The sequence below is a fragment of the Oikopleura dioica genome, chromosome PAR (genome assembly GCF_907165135.1).
Source record: "Oikopleura dioica chromosome PAR, OKI2018_I68_1.0, whole genome shotgun sequence".
Lineage (NCBI taxonomy): Eukaryota > Metazoa > Chordata > Appendicularia > Copelata > Oikopleuridae > Oikopleura > Oikopleura dioica.
The window spans coordinates 4,848,132-4,873,984 of NC_137293.1; the positions used below are offsets into that span (position 1 = coordinate 4,848,132).

Here is a 25,853-nt window from a genome sequence, read left to right on the forward strand (position 1 = left end):
TGTATCTCCTTAACTGTAAATATCAGACCTACAGTTCTATACAGGTTTCGATAGAAGAAGATCTGATCTTTCTTTTGGTATGAAAATGTTTTCGTAAAAATTTTTTCTGAGCCCTAAAAAGTGGGTTCAAAAATCCATCAACGACCCAGCAATGGACTGTAACCCGCGCGTGCTCGAGTCCCTCGTCCGTCTGGAGGAAAAGTATATGCCCATCTCGAATTACTTCTCCCTCGTCCAAAAGAACGTAATCGCCCCCTGGATGCGCCAAAAAGTCACGATGTGGATGTTAGAGGTAATGATCTTTTTCTTGACTTTTGCGCTTCTTTTCAAAATTTACGAATCGTTGAGTCGACTATTTCCGGACGGTTTTGATCCGTTTTCGAGCCGAAAATTACTGTTTCGGCTCGACCAAGCGATTTTTCTATCGCCGGAGGGCATCGCTGCGCGCAAAAATGTGCGCGGTTCCGTTGGCCGAAAAATGCGCAAAATTTGAAAAGGCTTCGCGGGCGCCTCGGCCAAAAATGCAAATTTGTAATAATAAATTCGCTAATCCGATTCCCTCATCGGACGTACTGCCGGATTTTGCGGCTTTTGACCCCCTAGGAAGGCTTTAATAAATAATCATTATGTTCCCCTTTTCCCTTTTTCACCTTATTTCAGCTTTTATTCGTCTGTCTATTCCAGCTTCGGGTTCATAAAAACAGACGACCTCTGAAAAGAAAACGTCGCTTATTTGAAAACATTGCACATTTCAAATAATGATGAACGCCTGGGTAAATACGAAAAATCACGTGCCCGGATGAGCCGTTTTTTCATTGATTTCCTTCAGGAAGTGAAATAGCGGCCGGGAAACCCTTATTCAAAGTCTGACTTTGACTTTCTTTTGAAAAAAGATTGAAAATATGTTTTTCAAATTAAAAATTTTTGAAAAAAAAATCGGGCTTTTCGCCAAAAAATTTTAAGGGCATCCGGCGGAAATGACTGTCCATTTTGTCAAAAACCGCAAAAATTAACGGCTTTCGATTCAATCTTAAAAATTTACGAGACCAAGAATTCCAATTTCAATTTTGAAAAATTCAATCTTGAATCTTCTTGTGCCCAAGGGTACTTGAAATTCACTTGTCGAGCACAACCACTAAACAAGCTCCTGAAAAAAAGAGGGTCAACTTTTTTGGGCGGGCCTTGGCGCTTAATCAAACTAAAATTACCGCCAAACTTGACCTTTTTGATTCCCACCGAAGAAGTACAATAAACAAATATCCCTTCCCTTCCCCTTCAAAATAAGACCCCCAAAATCCATAGGACACCCTTATCAATCTTCCCGATAAGAAAAAAAACGTTGTTGACACCCTTAATTGACCCTAAAAGACAGAAAGAAAAGCGTGCGCATAATCCGTGCCCTACAAGATCAAAAAAAGACCGAAAGACCTAACAACCTAAAAACCGAAAATCCGAAAATCCGCTGATCAAAGAAATGCCCGGCTGTTAAAAAATTAAGGGCGCGACCCGTACGTTAATCTTCCGAGCTTCCTCTTAGCTCCATGAGCTGGGGTCTTGTCGATGACTGTTTGACATTTTGTTCTGACAGTTACGTTTTCGTAAAAAAAAAGAAAATAACCCCAGAAAAGTCATCGAACAAAAATTTTCTTGAAATATATTTTTTATCATTTTTGGAAGTTGAACTTGAAATTTGGCAAAAGAACTTTCGAATTGAAAATGTCAAATAATATTATGTTACGGATTCTTATCTCTTTCCCTCTCCCTTTTCCAAGCTCCCACGACTTCCCCCCGCAACCACGAAATCCACCATAATAAGCTCACGTGATGATTTTTCTTATATTCGTCAATGGACAGGTGCACCCAACATTCAACTTGAAACACAAACAATTTCATGCTCGAGTACCGAAATGAACAAAAAAGGGACTTTATTTTTGTCGCGCTCGATAATTATCGTTATAAAGCCGTAAATTTCATTTTTTGTATGAAAAAAGACATGTTTCGGTGGCGATTTTTTGATAAAAAGAAGCCGTAAATTGCCGTTTTTTCAACTGTCAGGTCCGGAAACAGCTATTCTTTTCTATCATCTGATTTTCGATGATTTCGAATAACGGCTTGATACCCTTAATCTTGAAGCTTTGGGGATAGGCAGAAAAGTCTATTGAAATTCAAGTTCTTTCATTCAAAAAATTACCTAACTTTTTGTTTCATCATTTTTTATGACGACCAAAATGAACAATTAAAAATCTGCTACTAATTACAAGAACTAGTAATTACTTCTTTCCTTCATGACATTTTTGCGGGCAGTTTCACGATCGGTGACCTTACCGTTTTTCTCAGGCTCTGAATTTTTTAACTGGTAATATATTCGTATGTTTATTAGGTTGTGAATTATTTCCTGCTGTGATCAGCAATGATCACTTGTCAGGATTAGTGCTGATGTTATAAGTTGCTGATCAATACTTTCACAACTGTGACAACTGTAAAATCGATTAGCAATAGGACTGTTGAGAATGAGGACTTATGGCAAGTTTCAAACTTATTTTCGGTTGAGTTGCTTTTGACCCTGATTTCTTATTCCGATTTACTGGGCTCCCCAAACTGAGTAGAAAGCCTGAGTCAGATTCTGAGAGTGCTAAAAAGAAAAGCCGCGTAGCGGCTTTTTCTAAAAACGAAGCCGCAAAGCGGCTTCGCAAGTATATCTTGATCGATATCATTATTTAGCTCTTTCAGAACCTGACTCAGGTTTTAAACTCAGATTTTCTAGCCGACAAATAACTTGTGGAATTTTTTCCACAGTGGAAAGATCGTTAAGGCTCTTCCTACGATAATGAGTGTCATTAGTGTCATGAACATTTATAAGCTCATTACTTAGATAGACACTTATTTAGACAAAGTAATAAATAAAATTAACATTTTTCTGAAGCCTGGGAAAGATTTACTATTCAACTTGACATTCTTGGTAGTTGTTTGTCTTGGTGGTCTGTTTTTATGCCGGATGATCATTTTTTCTTGTTGTAAAAAGCGTCGGCTTTGAAAGTTTTGAAGCGTTTTGAAAGTACTTCCGAGCCGCGGCGGCGCCCCGGCTGATCTCGCCACGCATTAAACGAGCCCGTGTCCGGTTTTATCGCGCGTTTCCGGCTATTACGCAAAGTTCGATCTTCCGGTGGCTATCTTGAATGATTGATTAATTTTTCAATTGAGGGGAGACTTGATCGGAAGTGCACCGCGTGGGAGATCATCGGATTTGAGAAGAAGGGGTCGAAAAAATCGGATTTATCGACTTTTTGAAGCGTTTGATTCCCGATTTTTTCAATTCTAGCGTTCCAGTTTTCGATTAAATTGAGGAAAAAAGCTTTTTTTAGGCAAGGGATACCTTTAAAATCCGGATTTCTCGCATTTTTCTTGTTAAATTATTCATTCCATCCATGTTTGTTGATTCGGTTTGACACCCTTAAAAAACTGGACCATGAAATCACCCAAAAAATCGTTGATGAGACCCTTAACCCTTCCGTTTGATCACGTGATGTTCCGCCGCGTCCAGAAATCTGTCAGTTTTGGAAGACAATAAACGTCCGGCCCAAAAGTGGGCCCACTTGAAAAGACGGAAACGGCACCCAAATACACTTTTGCTCGGGTACTTGAAAGGATGAGGCCCTTTATCGACGATTTTAATGAGTCTGGGTGGAATCAAAACAATGCATTCATCGATTTAGATCTATTAAAACAACTAGTTCTTTTTTATAAAGAAAAATCGTTGCTGGAAGCTTTTCCTGTGTTGAAAACCTGACTCAGGGTCTGAAAATCTTGTTTCGTATTTTAGTTTTTCAGACCCTGACTCAGGTTTTTCACACAGGTTTCCGACCTCAGCAGCTTTCAGAAATATGGGAAGAGTTCGAAAAAAGTCTTTGAACTTGTGATTTTCTCGTCGGGGAAATATAATTTCAAATTAAATTTGACGTATTTCGATGGTCGGCCACAGCGCGATAATCGATTTCATTTAGCTCCCAGAAAAAAATGCGCGCCTACCGGAAATTCTCGACAATAGCGATAATTTATTTTCTCCTTCCCAGAAGCTCAAATCTTTCTAGCGTCGCTCTAACTGTATGTTTTCAGGTTTGCGAGGAGACGAGGACGGCAGAGACGGTTTTCAGCTTGGCTGTCAATATGATGGATAGATTTTTATCCGGTGAGTTTTTCGTCTTTATTTTTTTGACTTTTATGAACTTTGAATTTTAGTCTGCACAATCCGCCGCTCGGAGCTTCAACTACTCGGCGCTGCGACCCTCTTCCTTTCCGCCAAATTGCGCGAGTCATTTTCGCCGTTGACGGAAGTCGAGGTGATCGTGGCGTACACCGACAGATCGATCACCGCCCAACAGCTTCTGGTAAGTGTGCTTCACCACCGGTCTACGTATCCGGATAACATAAACTAGTGGTAGAAATGACTAGTTTTGTCGGGGAAGGATATTGTTGGTATGGTGATAGATTGGGATCTTAGTCTTTTCGAATTCAAGGTTGTCGAAAATCTCGGCTCGAAAACCTGTGTAGAAACCTGAGTCAGGGTCCAAAATAACTTTCATGAAAATATGCCCCAATTTTTTTAGCGAAATAATACCAAACTTACCATCTCTATTTTCGGACTTAGCAACCTGTGTAAAAACCTGAGTCAGGGTCTTAAAAAAGCTCGGTGAATCTCAAAGGATTATTTTTGCGAAGCCGCCCTGCGGCTTCGATTTTGAGAAAGCCGCTATGCGGCTTTTCATTTGAGCTTTTTCGGCACCCTGACTCAGGTTTTTACACAGGGTGCCAAGAGCTGGTTCAAAGGAGATGTCAATTGTTTTTTTTGAATATTTGTAGATTGGTGAGTATATTTTCCCTTCCAATAAAATCCGCCGAAGCATGACATTTTGATTTTTAAGGACATGGAGCTGCTCATCCTACTGAAGCTAAAGTGGGACTTGTACGGTCCCGTGGCGAAAGATTTCATCAAAGAGCTCGTTCAATTGCTTCCCGACGACATTTCCAAATCCGACGACGTCGATTTGGTCGCCCGTCACGCTTCTACTTATGCTGATGTCGTTGCCATCGGTAAGAAAATGAGCTAGAAATAGCGACTGTTTTTGAAATTTGGTGTCAAGGAGTTTTACGCGCGATCGGTTTGATCCAATTTCGGGCTTCTTGGGTGGCAAGGGAGATAATAGCGGATTTGCATGATTTTCAACGAGGCCGGTTGTGGATAGGATTTTGAGGAAAAAGCCTTCAATTTGACATTGAAGGCAAATTAAGGGGCTCTTAATTGAAGGGCGTCAACACCTTTAAACGCTTTTTTAGCTGACTTAGAGGACGCCATCCTGTGCAGAAAACCTGAGTCAGGGTCTTGAAAGGGATTCTTATTAGAAGCTCTTAAAGGACCCTGACTCAGGTTTTCTGCACAGGATGGCCACCTCTTAGTCAGCTAAAGAAGCGCTTAAAGGTGTTGACGCCCTTAATTTGCCTTCACAGTTTTCGGGCTCAAAACTTACTCTTGTCTAAAATAAGGGTTCTTTTATTCGTTAAAATCTTTTTTTTTTAAACTCAAAAATCTATTTTGATTTGAGCCACAAATATTCATTTCCCACGCACTTCTTCCTTTTTTTATTCTCCTTCTTTATTTTCGCTTCGCGCGCGCTTTTTAAAAACTGCCACCTGGCGCGATCGCCGCCCTGAGAACGCTGGCTTAGGGTTTTAGGCAAAACAGATTGACACGGGCTATTGAGTATTAAAAATTGCACAGAAACCGTTTTCCCAGGTGCGCGGAGAAGGGGAGATAAACAAAGATAAACCCTCGCGAACAAAACAGGCCGGATCTTCGGTCGTCTTTTTGACGCTTCATTCAAACTTCTTTCAGATGAAAAATTCATCATGGTTCCGCCATCAATGATCGCCGCCTGTTGTGTCACCGCCGCCGTCTGCGGAAACGAAAAATTCCCAAAGAACACGCCTGAGGGCATTTTGGCCCGGATGCAAGCTGGAATCGGCGTTGAAAACGTAAGTTATGCACTTTGATTCCCCCTAGCTAGCGCTAGAATTTTAAGAAATTTCGAAATCTCGATTTTCGGCTTCGAAAATTCGAAATTCTTTTTATTGTTTTGAGTCGAAGTTCAAAAACGTGGGAAAACGCTTCGTAAAACTTTTCAAATTCCACTGCGGTTTTGGGTTTTGAATACAACCGGGTGACTAGCTGGCGCGGGCAAACACTCGCTTTCTTGATAATGATGAAAAGCCCCGTTTTCGTTTGCCAGATTTCGCCGCAGAGCACATTTGTCAAACAAATTCAACGCCATAAAGTTATTTAGGAAGTGGGATAATTGAGTAATTGGCCGAGATTATCTTTCTATAAAAAAAAACACTAATAAGAATTATTTTGGCTCGAAAACCTGAGTCAGGGTTTAATAGAGCTTGAATAAAAAGCGGCATAGCGGCTTTTTTGTTAACAAAGCCGCAACGCGGCTTCGAAAAAATAACCCTTGAAGGTTGACAGATGTTTTTCAAAAACCCTGACTCAGGTTTTTCCCTGTGTTACACAGGGTCGCCAGCCAAGGATCCCACAAGCACCGAAATCTTGACCCCGAAAAAACCGTCTGTCTGGTAGCACCAAGATGAGAAACTTCCAAAAAGCCCCAGCCAGCAAAAAAAAAACTGATCAGCTTTTCAAAATCTTTCTTGTTTCGAGCTCATCAAGCTCGCAAAAGTCGCCCTTGACGTTTGAAATACGTCGCGTCCGCTATTTGGCCGGAGCAAATAAAACCAGCGACTTATGAGGAAGTTAAAATCCCATGGAACGGACTCTGATTAACTTACGCGTTGCTATGTGATCTGCTGACCCAGGCGGTTTTTAGGATGAGCTTTTATGAACCCAAATTTTCTTCCTTGATTTCAAACTTTTTTTTTAGGATTTCCTGAAAAGCTGCTACTCGACGGTCGCCGAAAGCCTCAAATCCGCCTTTTTCTCCGACTCTGGTTCCGATTCTGGCGTCAACGATTCCTCAATGTCGTCTGAAAATTCTAGCGCCACGCTCGAGCGAGTCACTCCTGACGAAGTTGACGAAAATGTCTGACTTGACTTGACTTCCTGACATAAGTTATGACTCATGCAAGCACGATTCTAGTGACTTTCTGAGTCAATCCGACTGTTCTTTTTACATGACTAGAGCCTTATCAATGTTATCTCTCTTTTACGAGTTTTGAACTTAAGGGTATCGAGCCCGAAATCGTTAATATTTTTTTATTTAAAAGTTTTAGGCTAAAACTTGATTTATTGAATACTCTCAGCAGGATTTCTTGAGTCTCTGACTCTCAAAGGATCCTGAAAGCCTAATGTGTACAAAATTATCGGGCTGACCCCCTTATTTAGCGAAAATTTAAATTAGTTTTTTTTTTCCCAAAAATATGCATTTTCTTACAATTTTAATTTTCAAAAATAATCTTACCCTCAAAAACGATCTTAAAAGCCTCAATCCGACCAAAACTTAGGCAACAAAAGAAAAATACAGTTCTCTATAACGGCAACCTCAAAAAGATATATACAAAAAAGTATATTTCAAACTAAACTTTCATATTCAAACATGATCATTTTATATGTATAACGATTTGTTTTAGCTTTTTTATTCTTTTTTTTTTCTTGATCACATGTTTATCTCTCTATTTCTTCTTGTTTTTTACATATTTGTATATTGGTGTGAATACTCAAAAGACGCTCAAGTTCAGCTTTCAAAATTCTCTATCAAAATTTCCCCTACTGTTTCCCTCGAACTTCTACTACTGTACACTTTTATTTTTATTCTCCCTGTTAGACAAAATAATACTTTGATATATTCCGACGCTTCGATACATTCTTGAATAAATGTGCGATTTTTTCGAACCTTTTGCTGTCTGATCTTGACAACCGTAGAAAATACCTGAGTCAGGGTATGATGGATATACAATTGAATCTTTTTACCTTGAATGATAATGTCGCAAAGCCGCTTCGCGGCTTCGTTTTTTGAATAGCCGCTGCGCGGCTTTTCGTTAAATATCTTCACGACCCTGACTCAGGTTTTCTACGCAGGGTCCCGCGGCCCGTGCCCTTTTTGGACTATTTTTGGGAGTCAAGCGGTGTTAAAATTTGATGATATCCATTTTTTGTATTGTAAGATTACGGGACAATGATAGCTGAATGATCTTATTTGTACGAAAACCGCAGGGGCTTCGGGGCTATGTTTTCTAAAAACGGTGTAAATTATGTGAGTCGTTTATGATCTCCATTTCTAGTCACGCGTCAAAAATTCAAAAAGGGTGCAGAAAATATTCTCTTTCAAAATTAAAACGCAAAAAATCATCAAAATCTGGTAAAATTTTAGAAATGAGTGTTTTTTCGTCCTTTTGAGCTCTTTTTTTGCCCGTTTTCTTACTAAAAAATACCTTATTTTTTCCTAAGATTATTTTCCTAACCCTAACCTAAAGCCAAATGAAAAAAATACAGGAAAAAAACCCAGTAAAACCTAGTTAAAAAAAGGAATTTGCAAGCCATTAACCCAGTTAGCCAATAATGACGTATTCGTAATTTACAAGCGCTTTGACTTGTGTAAACCCCGGGCTTTAGCTAAAATACCGCGTTGTCAAACAATTTGAACTTGAGTAACCAATTTTTATTATCCTCGTTTTGCTTTATTTTTTTTCTTCGCCAAACAGCGGCATTTTCGGCTTCTTCCAAGGGTGTTACACCGTAATAAAGCCTGAATAGAATCCGAAACCGGAGAAATTCGCATTTGTGAAGGACGAGTGTTTGGCTACGTATTCAAAGCTCTTTCAATTTTTGTGACAGCCTTCCGCCGATAAAATAATCCAGAGGCAAACAAGCTGTTTCCAATCGACTGCATAAATTTACTTTTTCCAGCTCGATCTCAAGTGTTTTTGATACCAAAGATTGTTACTGCTTCCATGTTTCTCATAATTTTTGAAAGGTCATTCCTTCTTCCAAGTTTGGCGTAGTGACACCCTTAGTTGACTTGACTGAAAGAAAGCTCAATCCCGTATTTTTGTCCAACACAGCTTAGCGCTAACCCTAACCCTAGCGGTAACATATCCCTTGCCCATCAAAGTCTCATTCTTTATCATCCGCTGAGTCATCAAAAATCAAATCATCGCATGCTCTAGAAAATCGACCGGTTGGTATTGATTTTGCGCAGGTGCAGAGTGAATTTTAAATTTGACCTATTCTATCGTTCGGCCTTGATTTTGTCTAATTTCTTCTTTTTCAAAAATGCTTATTTTCTCCCTCATCACAGTTACATACAGTTCGAGTTTTTGCTACATCCAGCACAAGCAGGACTGGATTATTCTGCAAGAGAGCTGCTTTGAGTCTTGGAATGGAATCAATGTCACTGAGGAGAAAAAAGCACTGATAGGAATGAAGGTTTATTAACAAACTGACACCCTTAACAAAAGTTGAAGAGCATTTTTCAACCTTGAAAAAGATTGCTCGGATATCTCATCAGATTCGGAAAGCACTCTTTCGGTAAATCTCTTCAGCGACAGGAAAATAACTCAGGACGGCTTTATCATCGGCCAAGTAAAGGAAGGTCCTTATCCAAAAGACACAGAAAGTCCTTGCGACTTTCACTCAGAAAATGAAGCGTCTGGCTCGCCCGGAGAATATGTCATCTTTTGCGAAGAAAATTCAAAGAAACAAAATTGCGACGAGCTGAAAACTGAGCTAGAATCATGTAACGCGAGAAAATTTGTCTGCAAAGAAGTTGATAATTCTGAACAGTCAGAATTCAACTGCCCAAGATGGACAGAGTGGAATCAGTGGTCGGATTGTATTGCTCAACATCCCTGCTCGCCTAATCGAACAAGGGTAGGAACGGCAATGAATTGTACCCCAAATTCACTTGAATTTCTAGTACGAGAGGAAACAGCTGAGAGAATGCACTCACAACGATGACTGTATGATCGATTGTATTGGCTCAAACGAGAAAACGGAAGGTAAAGAGGGTTTATCTCGCATTTTTTCTTCTTTTTCTTAAAGATTGCTTATACGATGCATGTCCTGATTGGAGCGAGTGGGCATCATGGAGCGACTGCATCCAAATCCCGAGTTCTTTCGCTGACACTGATCTTTCGGAAAACTGCCCGCCGAAGTTCAGATTGAGGGAGAAGCGAAGATGTCCAGAATCGGAGCAATTTTGCTCGCTGATAGAAGAGGAGCCCTGTGCCTGCCACTTAGAGAGTGAAAGAGAGGGAGAAAGACTTGAAATGAATGGAAATCAAGGAGGAGTACCGAGGGAGAAGAAAAAGATTGAAGGACTTAGTTCTGCGTCAATGGGAATGGGTCAATGGATTTCCTTCTTTTAGATTCTCAAAGAAAATTTCAAAGTCATTCATATTGACCAGTAAAAGTTGCTCTTTCGTGTGTCGTTGTTCTGACTCTTGTCGTCATGGTCCTGATCGTCGTCCTCATCAAATACAGACGAAATCAAGAAGATAGTTAAATTTGGTCTGAAAATACCATCCACAAATTTTTTTTCTCCTTCAAGAGTGGACTATTTTCAGCCTTTCATAAGTTTCGAAGTCAATCAAGCAGAGCTCAGCCAACAGTCTCTGCCTTCAATCGCTTCTCATAGAATGGTTGGATAAGATACCCCCAACCATTGCCCCAAAAAATCAACTGAACAACCTCAACCCTTTTTTCAACCAAACAAAAGAAATACTGATGCTGATGACTGGAGTTCTGTACCTTTTGAACGTCTCATGTGAAGAAAAAAATAATTTGGCTTCAAAAATATAAATAGATTAAAAGAAAAGAAGCAATTTCTTTATTTCATATTGAGCAGAAATCGTAGGCATCCCATCGTTGTCAGGATGAAAATGATCACTAAAGAGCTATTTTTGAAGATACTCTTTCCGTTTACCTAGGAAGACATTGAGCGAAAATCGTTGTTCTGTTGACTTGATTTCAGTTATTGACTCTTCCAAGACACTTTTTCGCCGAGGTCGGAGAACTTTGACATTTTTAGGTCTTTCGCGATTTTTGATTATTTCAAACCTGAGTTCTTACTTTTGACAAGATTTTCGTCAGCCATCTCTTTTGATGTTTCCCTTTTTTCGTCTTCTTAGGAATCTTAGACGCTCGCCGTGCTGACCGAGGAAAGAACACGATGCATCTTTCGCGAACTAACGCTATAAACAAAAATTGACTTCCTTGGGCGGGTCATTCTGCCAAAGTGCAAAATCAGTAATACTAATACAGTTCAGCTGAAAGATAAAGAGCTCATTTTCAATTTATTTTACAAGTAAGTATTTCGAGTATTTTCATCAAGCGCACATTTTCTTCTGAATTCTTGCCCTCTTTCGTGAAACCATTTGTTTGACACCCATTTTGTCCCTGACAATACTGGACAAGCTGCGTGTTGAGTGTTGTCATCGCTTTCACCAGAGGGTAGGAGATTGTACCAGAAGACGGCGGAGTTTCTCACGGGCTAGAAATGATAGACATGAAGAGATTTGATCAAATTTGAAGAACTTACTCTGGCTTGAATTCCTGCTTGAATAAATACAGTTCCTCCGCCCATGTTTGGCTCTGACATGTACGCCAGCCACGTCGCTATTCTAGAGCCCTAAAAATAGATCATTCTAATGACTCCATAAGAAAACTCTACCTCTGCAGGATCCCAACGATTCTCAGCGCCGGGGTAGCTCTGATGATCCCAATGCGGCTCATATTGACCCGCGACTCCATAATTTCCAACTTGCACGAGTTCCGCGAAATCTGCATCGAGACCCGTTATTTGCGTCAGTTTTCTGTTGTATTTTGCGATTGTCCCGTTGACATCGAGTTTTTCATGTTCAGTAAGCCAGGCAGTTTTTTGAATTCGATAATCAGCGTTGACAAGTTCTCCCGTTGCTGGATCTTGAATTGTGGCGCGGTTGAGGTGTTCTCCAGCGAGTAGTTGAATTGCTTTTTCCTCCTCGTTCGAGACGACTTCGTAGAATTGGACGATGAGGGGGTCGTCGTGGAGCTCTTCGGTCTTGACAGGAGCCCATTGGAGGAAAGAGAGAGGGCTTGGGCCGGTCCAGTAGAAGCATTTGAGGTTTGGTTTGTGAGGAGGGGAGAATTCTCGGCACAAACGCTCGTATTCTCGCATAGATTCGTAATGCGCCTCCGGTCTGAAATGCATTTTCAGTAGAAAATCGACAATGTTTTTTACCTGGGAAGATGTTTCGCTGAAAAATTCATCCCCCTTTTCATCGATGGTGTTGATTCTTGATCAAGTCCGAGTTCTTCCAAATAGTAATTGTAATTTCTTTGATATCGCGCCTCTTCTGGTCGCATTTGCATCAAAACCGCTGTGATTTCCAGGGCTTGGAGAAGATCACCAAGTTCAGCGATGGAAATGGCAAGGTGATCGAGGATTTGAACAGCGAGATCACCGTCGTTCTCTTCGATTTGATTCTGTTGCCAAGCTGCTACGAGCCAGAGAGCAGAGTGATAATGGTCGCTCTAGAATCTATTTAAGAAGAGAAAGAGCGAGGTTTCGTTACCTTCCAATAGGCAATTTTTCCTATGCTGAGGGTTTCTTCTACTGTCAAATCTGATGGCTCTTTGTCCTTGACCCCGAGTTCCATTCCTTCAGCGAGGTCAAACGAATCGAGAGCATAGACATCTTGAATCCTGAAGATTCCCTCCGCGGCGCCGACTAAATCATCTCGATTCGGGTACGGCTCAAATTGCTGGAAGTCGAGAGATTCTTCTATTTCGGATTGAAGGGAGGTCCAAAAGGTCAGAAATCGACGAATGATCTTGTATTGTTCGATTGGGTGGTCGATGGATGATTTTGACTTGAGATTTTTGACATTTTCTGAAGAACAAAATTACGGGAAGATTTTTTTTATTAGGTTTTCACCGATATTGTCCCTGAGAGTTTCATACTGTCCCAATTTCTCCTCAATTTGGATAAGTAAGCTTTCAATAAGTTGGCTCTCGAAATTGCTCAGTTCTTCTAGCGCTTTCTTTGAAGAGAAAATCTCTTGTGCAAATATTTTATTTAAAAATAGAAAATTCAAAAGTTTCATTTTATTGAAGCTCGACTGATTTTTACAACTGGGCAAGTATTGTTTTGGGATTTTTTATTGGTGTACTTTGTGAGTAAACAGTTGACGACCGGCGTGATATCACAGGCCAGTGGTGAAAGCTATCGTATGCGGGAAATAAAAGATAAGAAATCTTCATGGATTTATTCTCACCGCCGGTCTGAGTCACCGGTCTGGCTCCCTCAATGCATGTTGCAGTATCAGTTCTCATAGCCGAATTCGGCTGATTATGCGTGCTAACATTTGCCCAAATTAAATCGTGAATGACTAGTTTTCCTTTTTGAAAAAAGCAAAAATCGAAGGCAAATCTAAATTGAGCATGTCTACGAATATGTCGACCCGTGCATACTCAGAGAGTTCCCTTGGTTCTTATCAAGATGTTGACGTTCCAAATCCTCCGAATTATTTGACTCCCATTCTTGAGACCGAAGAAACTGAGGGTAAAGCCGCGAAAGAGACGAAGAAAAATGTCAAATTCTTGACAATTTTAAGCGTTATCTTTGGAATAAGTGAATGTTTGAAACAATGAAAAATAATTATCAATACTAATCAATAGGCTCGGCAAAATATTTGGAATTAAGAAGATTTGGAGTAACAAAATCTGGAGCAACCGAAATTTTAAAACCAATTTCTAAGGGTGTTTAGGGCCTCCCGGCCCCCTCCAACCCTGGCGAAAACCCGGCTTTGGGCCCGGGCTTTCTTTTGACCGAGTCAGATACCCTTAATTATGACTTTAACACCCTTAAAAATCGGTTTGAAAATTTCGGTTGCTCCAGATTTTGTTACTCCAAATCTTCTCCTGAAATTGACTTTTGCCAAATCAATAATTTCTAACCTACACTGTAGTTATTAATGTTTGAGCTTATTCTCAAGTGTCAAACACAGACAGTCTTTTTGCTGTAATTGGAATTCTGATCATTGTTGGCTCAGAATCTGGGCTCGGCAATCTGAGTCATGGTCTGTAAGGTCAGAAATGAAAATCCGCATTGCCGCTTATTTATAAACGGCTTTGCCAGAAGTTAAAAATACGATTAAATGATAATCCAACCCTGACTCAGGCTTTCTACTCAGGTTGCCGAGCCCAGATCAGAATGGAACCCTGAAATATCAAAGCTTGGCGAAGAAATAGAAACCCTGAAAGCTTCGTATGAATATTCTAAGAATGAAACTAAAACTTGGAAAACTCTATCAAATGACCAGTCAAGCGAAATCGATAGACTTCGCCGAGAAATGAAATTTTTCATGTCCGACGAGCAAGCAATAATGGTCATTGCTTCATCTTATCAGAATTCTTATTATTATTTAATCAAACCAGATGGGGTAAAATTTGATATAACGGAACAAATAATGGGAAAGCCAGAACCAATAAATGGGCGACCATATTTTGTCAATACAATTTCGGCGATAATTCGAGGAGAAATGTTCATTTTTGGTGGAATTGATGATTCATCAAGACGAGTAAGGCCCATAAAATATGCCTTCAAAAATTGATAAATTAAGATTGTGAGATTAAATAATTTGGATATTTCATTCATTTTTATTGTCGAAAAAGATGTTCGGTTGACAATTGATATTGATGAAAGTTCATCCGTTACTTCTTTGAAAGATCAAGAATCAGGTTATTTTTGAATATTCGATTGTCTTTTTTCTCATGATCTTTAAGTTCTGCTTTGTTTTGAAAGCCTTTATGTTAATATTGACATTGGATGGAATGGAACATCTCGAAAATGTGTTGAATACGATGGGGGGAATTCTGTTGAAGAAAGAGCATCGACAATTTATACGCATAGAGACTCGTGTTTGGAGTACGAGTTCGAATTTTTCATGCTTTTTTGATAGTTTTTTGATCAACTTTTCATTTTCTTAAAAAATGAACTCGTTTTAGCATTTTTGAATGGTAAAGCCATGGCTGTCGGAAGCTCACTTACGGACGGAGAGAGAAAGGTTGAAGAATTCGATAATGGAAACTGGACGGAACTCACAAATTCACAACTTCCGAAGTAAAAATTGATGATATGATCAGTATTATTTTTCATTTTCAGACCTCTTGGTTCTCATTCTTGCATCACAGTCGATGATGCTCTACTTGTCTTTGGAGGCCAAGGATCATTATTCATTGGTTCTGGTTTTCTTACTCCACCTTCAACGGATGTATATATGCTGCGAAATTATGAATGGAGAGTCGCTGCGAAACTACAAAATAATGTCCTTTGACCAGGAATATTTCATTTTATAATTTTCATTTTAGCACATTCTTTCATCCCTTGCACGAATAAATAATTATATATTTATTATAAGTGGCCAGCAAAAACCGTAAGTTTTAATTCTTATTATATATAAAAAAATTGATGAGAATGTTTAGATTTCCCATTGAAACTGTTGTCTGGGATCACGAAAGAGCAAGCGAAATGTCCAATAGAAGTTCATTGTCGAATATACGCAATTTTAATATTCTGACTAGCGACTACACATACGAAGAATCACCAATGTAAGCAAAGTGAATTTCCGTCGACAAGAGGGCTGGCAAATTGGAATCCTACTACCCGTTCTGACTTGAGTTTGGACCCTATTGTTGGGGCCCCAACTTTTATTTTGTAATTTTTTGGATGGGTTAGGATGGGTTAAGAAAAGCCGTACTAACTCCGTATTAACTAAGTACGGATTAACTACTAAGTTAGTAAGGCGCGCGCGCTGATTTGTCCGTCAATCAACGCGGTTGATTAAAAAAAAACAAGAAAATAGTACGAATTCGGAGGAAAAGCCCTTCTAACTCGTGCTAACTTTTGGTTAGAACCCCAACCATTTTTTGTTAGTACGGCTGTCGGGACCCCAATTTGCAAGGCCTGATCGATAAATTATCGACGATAATGATAATTTTAGTTTTCCCGTCAGCGAAGAAACCATCATCAGCCATCACTCGGAAGGCTTTTCCAGACCGATTGTTTTCCCACTCACTGATAATCAATACGATCATATTAAACTTTTGCGTGGTTTAGAGCTAGAGGAAGAGCTCGGAGAAAGAAAATTTGATGAATAAAAAACTCTTTAAAACACTCAAAAAAGTTTTTTTTTGAAGAGTCTGCAAATATTTTTTAAGAAATAAAAAAAAAATAAAAAAGTTTTATTTTATTTTAGCTTGTGAAAGCTCTTGGCTCCGGAAAACAGCTTATCATTGAATTCGATTATTCAATGCAGAGTTCCAAAAAACACAAAATTCTCGCGTGTGCGTGCGTGCGCGTGCGGAGAAATTTAGAATTTTGCGTGAGCTGAGCAGTCATTTTGGAAAATGATCTGATCTGCTCAGCTCACCTCAGCTCAGACAATTTCCACTTAGCTCAGCTCAGGTCAATGATTTGCATACAATTTCAAAAAACAGTTATAAACAGCTCAGATCAGCTCAATCAGCTTAGTTCTAATATGGGTCCGCTTAGCTCCAGAGTTATACATTTGGCAAAATTTTCTCGTAGCGGACATAGCGGAGCTGACCCGAAAATTTAGCGGAGCTGACCAAAAAAATTTTCCCCGTAGCGGAGCTGACTAATTTTCTTTTCCCCGTAGCTGAGCGTAGCGGAGCTGACTCAAAAATTTTTCTCCGTAGCTAAGCGTAGCGGAGCTGATCAATTTTTTGTGACCCGTAGCGGAGTCCGTAGCGGCCTTTTTTACACAGAGAGTGGCCTTATTTTACAGAGAAAGGGGCCTTATTTTACAGAGAAAAGAGCCCAAACTTAGTCAGCTTAGTAGTGGTGGAGCTGAGGGGAAAGTTAAGCTAAGCGTAGCGGAGCTGATAAAAAAAATTTTCTCCGTAGCTGAGCGTAGCGGAGCTGGTAGAAATTTTCTTCACTGTAGCTCAGCGTAGCGGAGCTGAGCAAAGAATTTTTTTCCCGTAGCGGGGAAAATCAGTCGCAAAGCGAAATTACTATCGGTAACCACACGGAAGCTTGCGTCAAGCCAATTATATTCCCTTTTGATCAAATTTGGCATGACGGATTCAAAGAAAAGGAGTATTTGACACGAGTTCCACTGTGGAATACATAATTATGCGATTAAATAAATTTATGTTGGAAATAAATAAACAGTTAAAAAGCCCTCGCGAAGGGATCATTTTATTTTGGTTGTTAAAAATGAAATATTTTCAAGTTCTTTTTCAGATTTTTTATCAACAGAAGAATAAGTCAGATCAGTCCTTTGAAAAGTTTTGATTTTTTCGGACTTTCGATCTGACCATTGTGTGTTCATCTAATATCGATTCTTCTTTCCGCCCTTGCCGCCCTTTTTACGGGTGGTGGTAGTCGTAGTAGTGGTGGTTGTGGTGGTGGTGAGGCCGAGGTTCTTCTTGTAGAGATCCTTGAGCTTTTCTTCCCATTTGTTAGCGCGGTTGACCTGCAATTCTGGCTGAAGAGGGCAGTCTGCAATGTATCGAAGCGCCCATTTTCGGTAGCCTGTGAAGATTTGTCGGAGGCCGATCAGAGGGTTGTTCTGTTGAATGAGTTAAAAGATCATTTTTTAGGACTTACGGTGTCATATCTGACGGTGAGAAGATCATCCTCTTCAGCAGCAGCGGCCTGTTCCACTTGTTCTTGCTCAGCAGGAGCGTCAATTTCTCCGACTTCTCGTCGCTTTCTGAAAAAAAAAATACTTATCGAACTCGTCGATTTATTCTGAGATGCAAACCTGTACTCCGGAGCAGGTCCACCATGCTCGATATGAACATCAAAAAAGCCGCAGATTGAGAATCGCTTGCGCATTCGCTCCGAGTTGTTGGTAATTTTTCGGGCCCATCGCTCGCTAAAATCGCTGTAAGCGACGAAAAATCATTCATTACTTACGCTTGGTTAGGGCTCAAATTTGCGTTGGTCCATTCAATTCCGAACTCGTTCAAAGTCTCGAGTCGCTGAATCGGAGTTCTATATGGAACCTTTCTTCCCTCTTCTTCTTGATTTTCTTGAGCCAAGACGGCGGCGGAAAAGAGACCCAAAAATAGTTTCATTTTCAAGCTGAAAATATCAAATCAAGTTGTGCACCTTTTTGATACTTTTTAATCAGATGAAATTTTCAGTGCGAAAGGGACGGTTTTATAGCGAAGGGTTAGATGTAGCGCTAACCACCGAAATGGCGTAATTGGCGATCGGAAAAACACGTGGTTCAGGAGCATCGAAAATTCGTGTCGGCCAGAAAAAATAAGGTGAAATTTCAAGTTCGCTATTTTTCAGCGCATTATTCGATCATCATGATGAGCAATTTAATTGACGTGGAAGGATCAGTACTTCCTGACGTTCTATTTGTTTGTCTACTTCAGTCAGAGTTGGCAATGATCGCCAGAAGCGACCTCAGAAAGGTTTGAACTCAAAGGAGAGAAAATGAAGTTGGCTACTTTTCTGACAGTTTCTGCCGCCGGAACTGAAGCTGCTGGAAGATGGATGGGAGATCGCCCGGAATTGAGCAAGGAAGATGCGGATTCCTTTCTGAAAAGATACAGTACGTGACAGTAGGGAGAATCTGAGCAGATTCTTATTCTAGCGCGAATGAATTCCGTCCCTGGCGCAGCAGATGACTCCCTTTTGGAAGAAATGCGCACTGGAAATCTGGAGCGAGAATGCAACGAAGAAACTTGCGACTGGGCCGAAGCGTATGAAATCTTTGGCGACAAGGCGCAAACTGACGATTTTATGTACAATCGACTTCACCAGTGCGAGATCAAGAATCCTTGTTTCAATTTGGGAACTGCTAGTTGTCAGAATAAATGGGATAGTTACTGGTGCCAGTGCTTGAGTGGGTGGTATGGGAAAGATTGTGATTTTATGGATACAAAAGGTAAACACCATAAAAAATTTCAAAATTTTTTTCGCCCCAAAATTGTTTCCTACATTTTGATGAGGATAAATTAAAAGTTTTATTAGGAAACCTACGTGCAATTTGTCGTTCTTAGATAAGCATAACTTCAGTTATCAATAACAGATGAGTTATAAATTATAACTTATAATTAAGATGGATACATGTGCCAACGAGCCACCGGTTGCAGTAGTCCTCTTATTGCCGCACCTCAAGTCGTCCTTGAATCCACCGAAACTCAAGAAACAACAACAACAACCACCTCTACGACAACAACGAGAATTCAACAAAAACTATCAGCCTACGAACCAAGCGTTGAGTGCGATACAATCAATGATCGATTTACTGTGAAAATGCCGCTTTCGTATGATGGCGACTTTTTGCTCGGCTGGGATATGATGACTGCCAACTGCGGGTTTACTTCGGAGGATCAGCAAGGTGTTGTTTATTCTTACAAGTAAGAGGGTTTTTGGAAGATATTAGTCGAATGAAAATTGAGGTTTACTGAATGCGGAACGCAAATGAAACTCGACGAAAACGATCCAAATAAATTTGTCTACGAAAATAATCTCAGGTATCCGCCGTAATCAGCTTGTAATCTAGCTTTATTCTAGCCGAAAACCAGTACTTTCTGGAGGTGTTTACCGAGACTACGGAGCCATTTATAATTTCCGATGTATCATTGATCGTCTTGGTCATGTCGACAATGATTTTGTCAATGCAACGACTGGAGAAGTCTCTGGAGATATTTTGCCCGTTTATGTTGTTTCTGATAATATGATCTCAGGTTATGGTTGACTTGATATTGAGCACCTGAAGCGATGGTTAATACCGGATGGTACGATGGATTATACTTCTAGCTGATGTTTTAAATTTTATGTCTTCTTCAAAATATCCCCTAGATTAGATACCCAATTGTTTGAATTTATCTTCCTTTTATGGTTTCTCGAAAATCAATATTATAAAAACCATGATAAAAGCAATGGGTGAATACGAAAGCAACGACAAATTCATCTTCCGACTCAATGTTTACGAAGATTCTTCTTACCTCAACAGGTACACAACTCAAACGAGCGAATATGTAAAACATTTTCATTGAGATATAAAATGCAAGAGTTTCCTCTTCTCAAATCTCTCAAAGAAAGAATCTATCTCGGGACAGAAGTCATCACCAAAATGGAGCACGAATACATCTTCACCAAGCGCTGCTGGGCCACGCCTTCTGTCGATTCGGAAATGTACAGTTGCCCCCTTTTCAACCCCATCAGTTCTTTTCTAGCAATGTTGCTTACTCGCCAATTATCGACAACGGTTGCCCGTCAGATGCCTTCACTGCGCTACAAGCTCGGCTCAACCACGAAGATCGCTTCTCAACGGAGACGCTGAGGTTTCCCGAGTCTAATTACGTCTACATACAGGCAATGATTAATGTCTTTAGAAAGTTTGAAAATCAATGTGTTTTAGTGCGATGTTATTGTCTGCGACCTGCGAAAACCTAATGTTAGGGGTTAAAAATTTATTGAAAAAACCTACAGTTTTTTTCCTCTTTTGTGGACCCCAAGTTTGTGGACATTTTTTCCATTTTAAGGCCTTTCAGTGGGACACTTTATAAAAGATGCTGTTCCAAGTTTGTGGACATTTTTTCGCGGAAGGAAATAAAAAAGACAATTTTTTGTGTGTTGAGATTAATTCTTGCTAATCAAGATCGAGTTGTTCATTGTTTACGAAAAAAAGACAAAATTAAAGGTTGAACTAGAGACAAAGGGGCCTTTGTCAGTCTTTCAGGAGCATAAATGCAAAGTCTAGAAAACCATTCGGCGTACTCAAATCTCGAAAAAAAAATTTTAAGCGATTTCGATGGGACATTTTTTCGAAAATTTTGGGACAAAAAATGTCCACAAAAGAGGAAAAGAACTGTATTTATATGTCTAGTAATATTAATTTGTATTGTAGAGAATTGATTTTCACTATAAATTATAGTCTATAATTAAGGCCTACGGGTTACCACATGGTCTTACCAGACGAGGTTAAACGTCGTTTATCATCTTCAAAGCGTTCTCTCATTAAAAACTCAGAAGGAAAAGGTTCTTCACTAAATTATGGTTTTAATAGTTTTGAAACAATATTACCATCTTATAAAACTTAACCCTCTGTAAGACCCAGCTTGTCAATCCACCTGCCGAGCCGATGCTCCAACAAACCTCCAAGCTTCCGAGATCATCCGCCGAAAGCGACGATCCGCCTTCGACGAAACTTCTCACCCAGAACAAACCGTCACCCTCGGCCCCTTTTTGATCAAAGATCAGGAAGAGCAAGCTCAAGAAGAAGCAGCAGGTTTTAGCTTTTGGTCGACTAGTTTTGGCTGGGTCGTGGCAGGATGCGCGACTGTAAGTCTTGTCGCTTACGTCAGCCAGCGAAAGAAGTTTTCAACGATCGAGCCGAATCATGAAAATACAGTTATGTAACTAAGATGATCATTTTTACTGTCAAAAAATAAAGGTCAGAAAAAAAGTCATTTTTACCAAAATTTTCGGTATTTTTTCGGTTTTTTTTACAAAAAATCATTTCACAGATCATAAATCAAAGAGTGTCTGCAGGTCTGTATTTATATATTTTTCCACGGCGTCTGCGCGGAGCATGTGAGAGTGAGCTCACGTGGTGTAGCTCTCCCTTTCCTTATTTTCCATTTCTACATGGCCGAAAGCCAAAAAACCGAGAGCCAGAGCGAGATAAATTCAATTTCCCTGAAACCAAAACTCTTCGTTTTTATTATCGGACTCAAAAAGAAAGAAAGAACCATCAATCTTGAGGAACAGAAAAATAGCTAGTAGAGGATAGGTGTGAAAACACACTCATCAAGAAAGAACCTTGAATCAAAAGAATCGAGAAAGAAGGATCAACAATTTCGAGTCGATAAAAAGGAGGGGTTCTCGAGGGGAAAGAATTCAATTTTCTGAAGAAAAAATCAGAACGAGAAAGTAAAAAATCAATAAGAAGAAAAATGACGAGCCCGATTTATTGCGCTACTGATGGAACTGGACCAGGTATGACATGGATCTTTTGAGTTGAAAAAAATAAGGCGCTTATCAATTTATATTCATCATATTTCATTAAAACCCGCTTCGAGATACTGTTCTAGATATTAATTGTAAAAACAGTAATGGCATCTTTTTAGCAAATAGTTATATAATTTCTTCAGATGAAATTACTGGAAAAAAAGAATGATAAGCCCATATTTTTGTCTCAATCGGGCCAGCTTAATGTATCAAATTAATTTATTCATATAAAATGACTCAACAATAGATTAAGGCTCTCAATGGATTCGAACACGAAGTGGCTGGAGATCAAGCGAGTCTGAAAGTACTGTAGAAGAATCTCCACCTGACAAAGAAGAGGTCAAAGAGCTCCTAAGCTCGCACGTGACCAAACAGTGGCACAAGCAATGTCTCGTCCAAGCTCAAGGCATCAAAGGAGCGCCTCGTAAGTCAAAAAGCAGCTGGTTATCATCATCGTCTTTTTCTAGCGTCGCGGGCAGGAGCAAGCGAGAATTTATCCTACCTCCCGATTTTGACCAAAACGACTCAGGAATTCGGCTACACGACTCTTGGCGAAGCTCTCCGCCGGCTGAACTTTCTTTCCGCCCTTGACGACCGCCTCAAGTTCAACTTCATTCTCGACGTCGTCCATCTTTGCGTCAAAGATCGACTTCTCTCTTTGTCTGGTTTTGCCATCCGAAGACTGTTGGCTATCATTTCGCATATAATCGACAAAATGGAGGAGAGGAGTGAATTCGGGGCGAGGGATGATCTTCATGCGACGCTGGAAGTTTTTATCAAGAAATTGACGGAGTTCAAGAAGATCATTAGTTGCTCGCATTCTGGAATTCAACAGTAAGTTTGGATGGTTTCTTCTCTTCGGACACCATAAAATTGATTTTGTTTTAAACAAATATAAATTTTTTCCCGCTAAAACGGCTGATAATACCATAGAAAATACGATACTTGTTGAACACTCTAAAGTTTGTTAAATAATTTCAGGATGATAAATCAAAGCGAAAATTTAAAGCTCCGTCTTCATTCACTCCAGCTTCCTGAAGTTCAAAGACAGAAGAAAGAAGTCAACATAATCGACCTTCCAAATGAAATTCAGGATAAGATCTTGCTATCCCTTACGACTCCAAAGGATTTTGACAGATTGGCGAAGGCGAATTCGAACTTTGGAGAAATCGTTTCTGTTTTTGAAGAGGTAAAATAGCCATGCTTTCCTTAAATTATTTTTGGTAGCTTCATCTGAAAAATATGGTTGATTTCCACTGGCAAGAGGAGCAAAAACGCGACTGGCGTCTGCCAATCTGGAAATCCGACGCGCCGAAATCCGATTCCGTCAATCTCTCCGCCTCCGATCTACGAAATCAGCACCAGCGACTGCTGAAGAAACATGGTCTCCGAAAGGAATACTCGTCGATTCTAATTTTTTGTCCGAAAAACTCGATTTTATTCTGGGACGATGCAGAGCATCCTTATTCGATTTTTGAGGAAAATTTGAAAGAAATTTTTCCTGCTGATTTTGTCTCGTTTTTTGATTGAGCTGCTGACTTTTGGAAATAAATTGAAAGGTGCTTATTTCATTTTTTATTAAAAAGGGATTAGAATTTTCGCTTGAATTCTAGAGCGTCATTTTGATCATGTCGTCGATGTTTTTTGCAAGCCGCTTTGCAATATTCTTGCTTGCATAAGAATTGTACAGTAGCTCAGAAGTTATCAGATCGATGGGTCGGTGAGCCAAATCTTGGTATCGAGTGGCTTTTCTGTAGAAATTCCAAAAGTATCCATAAACTGGCGCCGTCAAAAATAAAACAAGAAAAGTGTTTATTCGTACCATAATTTCAAATAATTTATTTGAACGCTCAGATCGACATCAGCTTATATTGCCTTGATGTAAAACAGGTAGCATGATTTCCAATCAAGAAGAGAAGCCTTTGATTCCATTGAAAATTTTATTAAAAAAGAGTCTGGACTAGAATAATTTATTCTTTCCTAATTTTTGGCAGAAAAAAGTTACATCATATAGCGCAGCTCTCGTGAAAGTTTCGGGAGTATTTCTTCCATCGAATAAGCTGCTTTGATTAGTTCTAAGGTATTATCCCTTACTGGCTTTTTCCACATCTCCTGATACTTCGTCGCCTTTCTAAAGAAGCACCAAGGGCTAGCAAAGACGGTCAGAACCATGAAAGAAAAGATTTTCATGGCGTTTCGTAACTAACGTTTCATAATTCTGTAAATTTTGTTTTATACTCCTCCTCGGAATATATTGAAGCGCGGGTATTTCCATTTTTGAATAAATAAAGAAAGAGATCGAGATGATTTTTCGTGAATCATTTTTTAATTAAGATTTCAGAGCGAAACCGGGACAGGGGAAAGAATCACATCATGTAGCGAAGTTCTCGTGAAAGTTTTGGGAGAATATTTTCCCTTGCATAAGCAGCTTTGAACAGTTCAAAAGTATTCCCCCTAGCAGGTCTTTTCCAAAGTTGCTGGTATTCTGTCGCGCTTCGGAAAAAGCACCAGGAGCTGCAAAAAGGCGAAGCAAAGACGGGGAGAATTATGAAAGAAGCGATTTTCATGGCGTTTCGTAACTAATGTTTCATAATTCTGTAGATTTTGCTTTTATAGTCCTCCCCGGTTCACCAGGAATAAATTGAAGCGTAGAGATTTCCATTTTAGAATTAATTGATGGAGATCAAAAACGACCTTGGCGACAATTTTTTGATGATGTTAGAAAAAAAACTGGAACAGTCAATTTTGATCAGTCTATTTTTGTTCAATAAAACGGATCCCCCGTCACGTGGCAATGACTTTTTCAAAGAGCGATTTCGGATTGATCCCCTTAAGGTTCTCGGAAGTTTTTGTGCTAAGAATCTTGCCCGATAGTTGTTCGAACGCAATAGAAGGACAAGAATGTTCGTGTTTTTCTTAAGGGCGTCGCCACGATAAGTGAAAATTTCAAACATCGGTATAATATAAAATCTTCGCCGTAGTTTAATGGATTTGATATTGCTCCGAGTTTTAGAGTCAAAATGCCCAAAATTTAACGGATTTTCGAGCTCTAGAATCTTGATTTCTTCGAAAAAGGGCATGCTTAAAGTTTGAGCAAATAAAAGTGCGCACTGCTGGTATTATATTTGAAATAAATCTTTCACTTATTCTTCCCTCCAGTAGAGTAAAATTACCGGCGATAGGGAAGTGCTTAAAGATTTAAATGTCTTTATCGCTCTTATTGAATCACAAATATCGAAGTGGTATTGAACAAATAATAAGCTATTTGGTCGGGCTTTATGCGCCGGAAAAACTTTGAGATTTTTGCTACTCTAACAGGGCTTTTAAAAGCACACTTACGGCTGTACAAAATACAGTTTGTCTGTCTCTACTTTTGAAAGAAGAAAAGTTCGAATTTTCCGAGAGAAAATTTTTGAAGAAAAAATTTGAAAAATGGAGGAAAATAAGGAAAGATTTTGATCAATTTTTCATGATAGTGAAGGCATTTTTTGGATACTGTAATTTTGGATACCCTGTATAAAAACCCTGAGCCAGGGTCCTACGCGGCTTTTCAGACCCTGACTCAGGTTTTCTTCTCAGGTCGCCGAGCCAGGAGCAAGGTAAACCCCCTTAATCGAGGGAAAACTTCAAAAGAAAACGCCCATTTTCAGTAATAACTTTTTCGTAATTATTTTGCCCTTCAGCGAAATTCGCATACAGCCTCATCCCAGGAAGATAATCATTCCAAACACAAGGGTCAAAACACGCTATTTTGTAATTTCTCAGGAAATATATTTTTATCGTCCCTATTTGACCTTTTAGAGCTCTTTCTTCTTATATTTCAAGTTTATTTACTTGAAAAGTAGGTTCAACTAAGGG

General features: G+C 39.6%; 5 protein-coding genes and 1 long non-coding RNA gene across 6 annotated transcripts; 3 read left to right on the forward strand and 3 right to left on the reverse strand.

The window, feature by feature from the left end:
- Positions 1–122: 122 nt before the first annotated feature.
- Positions 123–7,900, forward strand: LOC145702217 (G1/S-specific cyclin-D2-like). The gene is made up of 6 exons (XM_081779430.1): positions 123–292; positions 4,114–4,186; positions 4,237–4,385; positions 4,920–5,088; positions 5,888–6,027; positions 6,933–7,900. The coding sequence occupies exons 1-6, from the start codon at positions 152–154 to the stop codon at positions 7,095–7,097; spliced, it is 837 nt and encodes a 278-aa protein (XP_081635556.1). The 5' UTR covers positions 123–151; the 3' UTR covers positions 7,098–7,900.
- A 2,925-nt stretch (positions 7,901–10,825) lies between these two features.
- Positions 10,826–11,154, reverse strand: LOC145705647 (uncharacterized). Its single transcript, XR_014134619.1, has 3 exons — positions 11,066–11,154; positions 10,932–11,021; positions 10,826–10,894 (listed from the first exon to the last, which is right to left on the reverse strand). It is a non-coding gene; the product is annotated as an uncharacterized LOC145705647 (long non-coding RNA).
- A 141-nt stretch (positions 11,155–11,295) lies between these two features.
- On the reverse strand, positions 11,296–13,112 carry LOC145702197 (prolyl 4-hydroxylase subunit alpha-1-like). The gene is made up of 6 exons (XM_081779408.1): positions 12,924–13,112; positions 12,562–12,878; positions 12,228–12,520; positions 11,679–12,186; positions 11,547–11,636; positions 11,296–11,498 (listed from the first exon to the last, which is right to left on the reverse strand). The coding sequence occupies exons 1-6, from the start codon at positions 13,090–13,092 to the stop codon at positions 11,307–11,309; spliced, it is 1,569 nt and encodes a 522-aa protein (XP_081635534.1). The 5' UTR covers positions 13,093–13,112; the 3' UTR covers positions 11,296–11,306.
- Positions 13,113–17,192: 4,080 nt separating this feature from the next.
- LOC145703650 (uncharacterized) lies at positions 17,193–18,141 on the reverse strand. The gene is made up of 4 exons (XM_081781035.1): positions 17,937–18,141; positions 17,782–17,895; positions 17,625–17,730; positions 17,193–17,586 (listed from the first exon to the last, which is right to left on the reverse strand). The coding sequence occupies exons 1-4, from the start codon at positions 18,095–18,097 to the stop codon at positions 17,347–17,349; spliced, it is 621 nt and encodes a 206-aa protein (XP_081637161.1). The 5' UTR covers positions 18,098–18,141; the 3' UTR covers positions 17,193–17,346.
- Positions 18,142–18,398: 257 nt separating this feature from the next.
- Positions 18,399–20,363, forward strand: LOC145701390 (uncharacterized; the record flags this gene model as incomplete). Its single annotated transcript, XM_081778609.1, has 8 exons — positions 18,399–18,585; positions 18,628–18,921; positions 19,096–19,396; positions 19,439–19,513; positions 19,554–19,726; positions 19,920–19,995; positions 20,040–20,177; positions 20,219–20,363. Coding segments are annotated over exons 1-8 (1,320 nt in total), but the record flags the coding sequence as incomplete, so codon positions are not given.
- Positions 20,364–21,642: 1,279 nt separating this feature from the next.
- LOC145702499 (F-box only protein 32-like) lies at positions 21,643–23,561 on the forward strand. The gene is made up of 5 exons (XM_081779731.1): positions 21,643–21,983; positions 22,249–22,419; positions 22,463–22,829; positions 22,977–23,184; positions 23,223–23,561. The coding sequence occupies exons 1-5, from the start codon at positions 21,941–21,943 to the stop codon at positions 23,523–23,525; spliced, it is 1,092 nt and encodes a 363-aa protein (XP_081635857.1). The 5' UTR covers positions 21,643–21,940; the 3' UTR covers positions 23,526–23,561.
- The last annotated feature ends 2,292 nt before the right edge of the window (positions 23,562–25,853 follow it).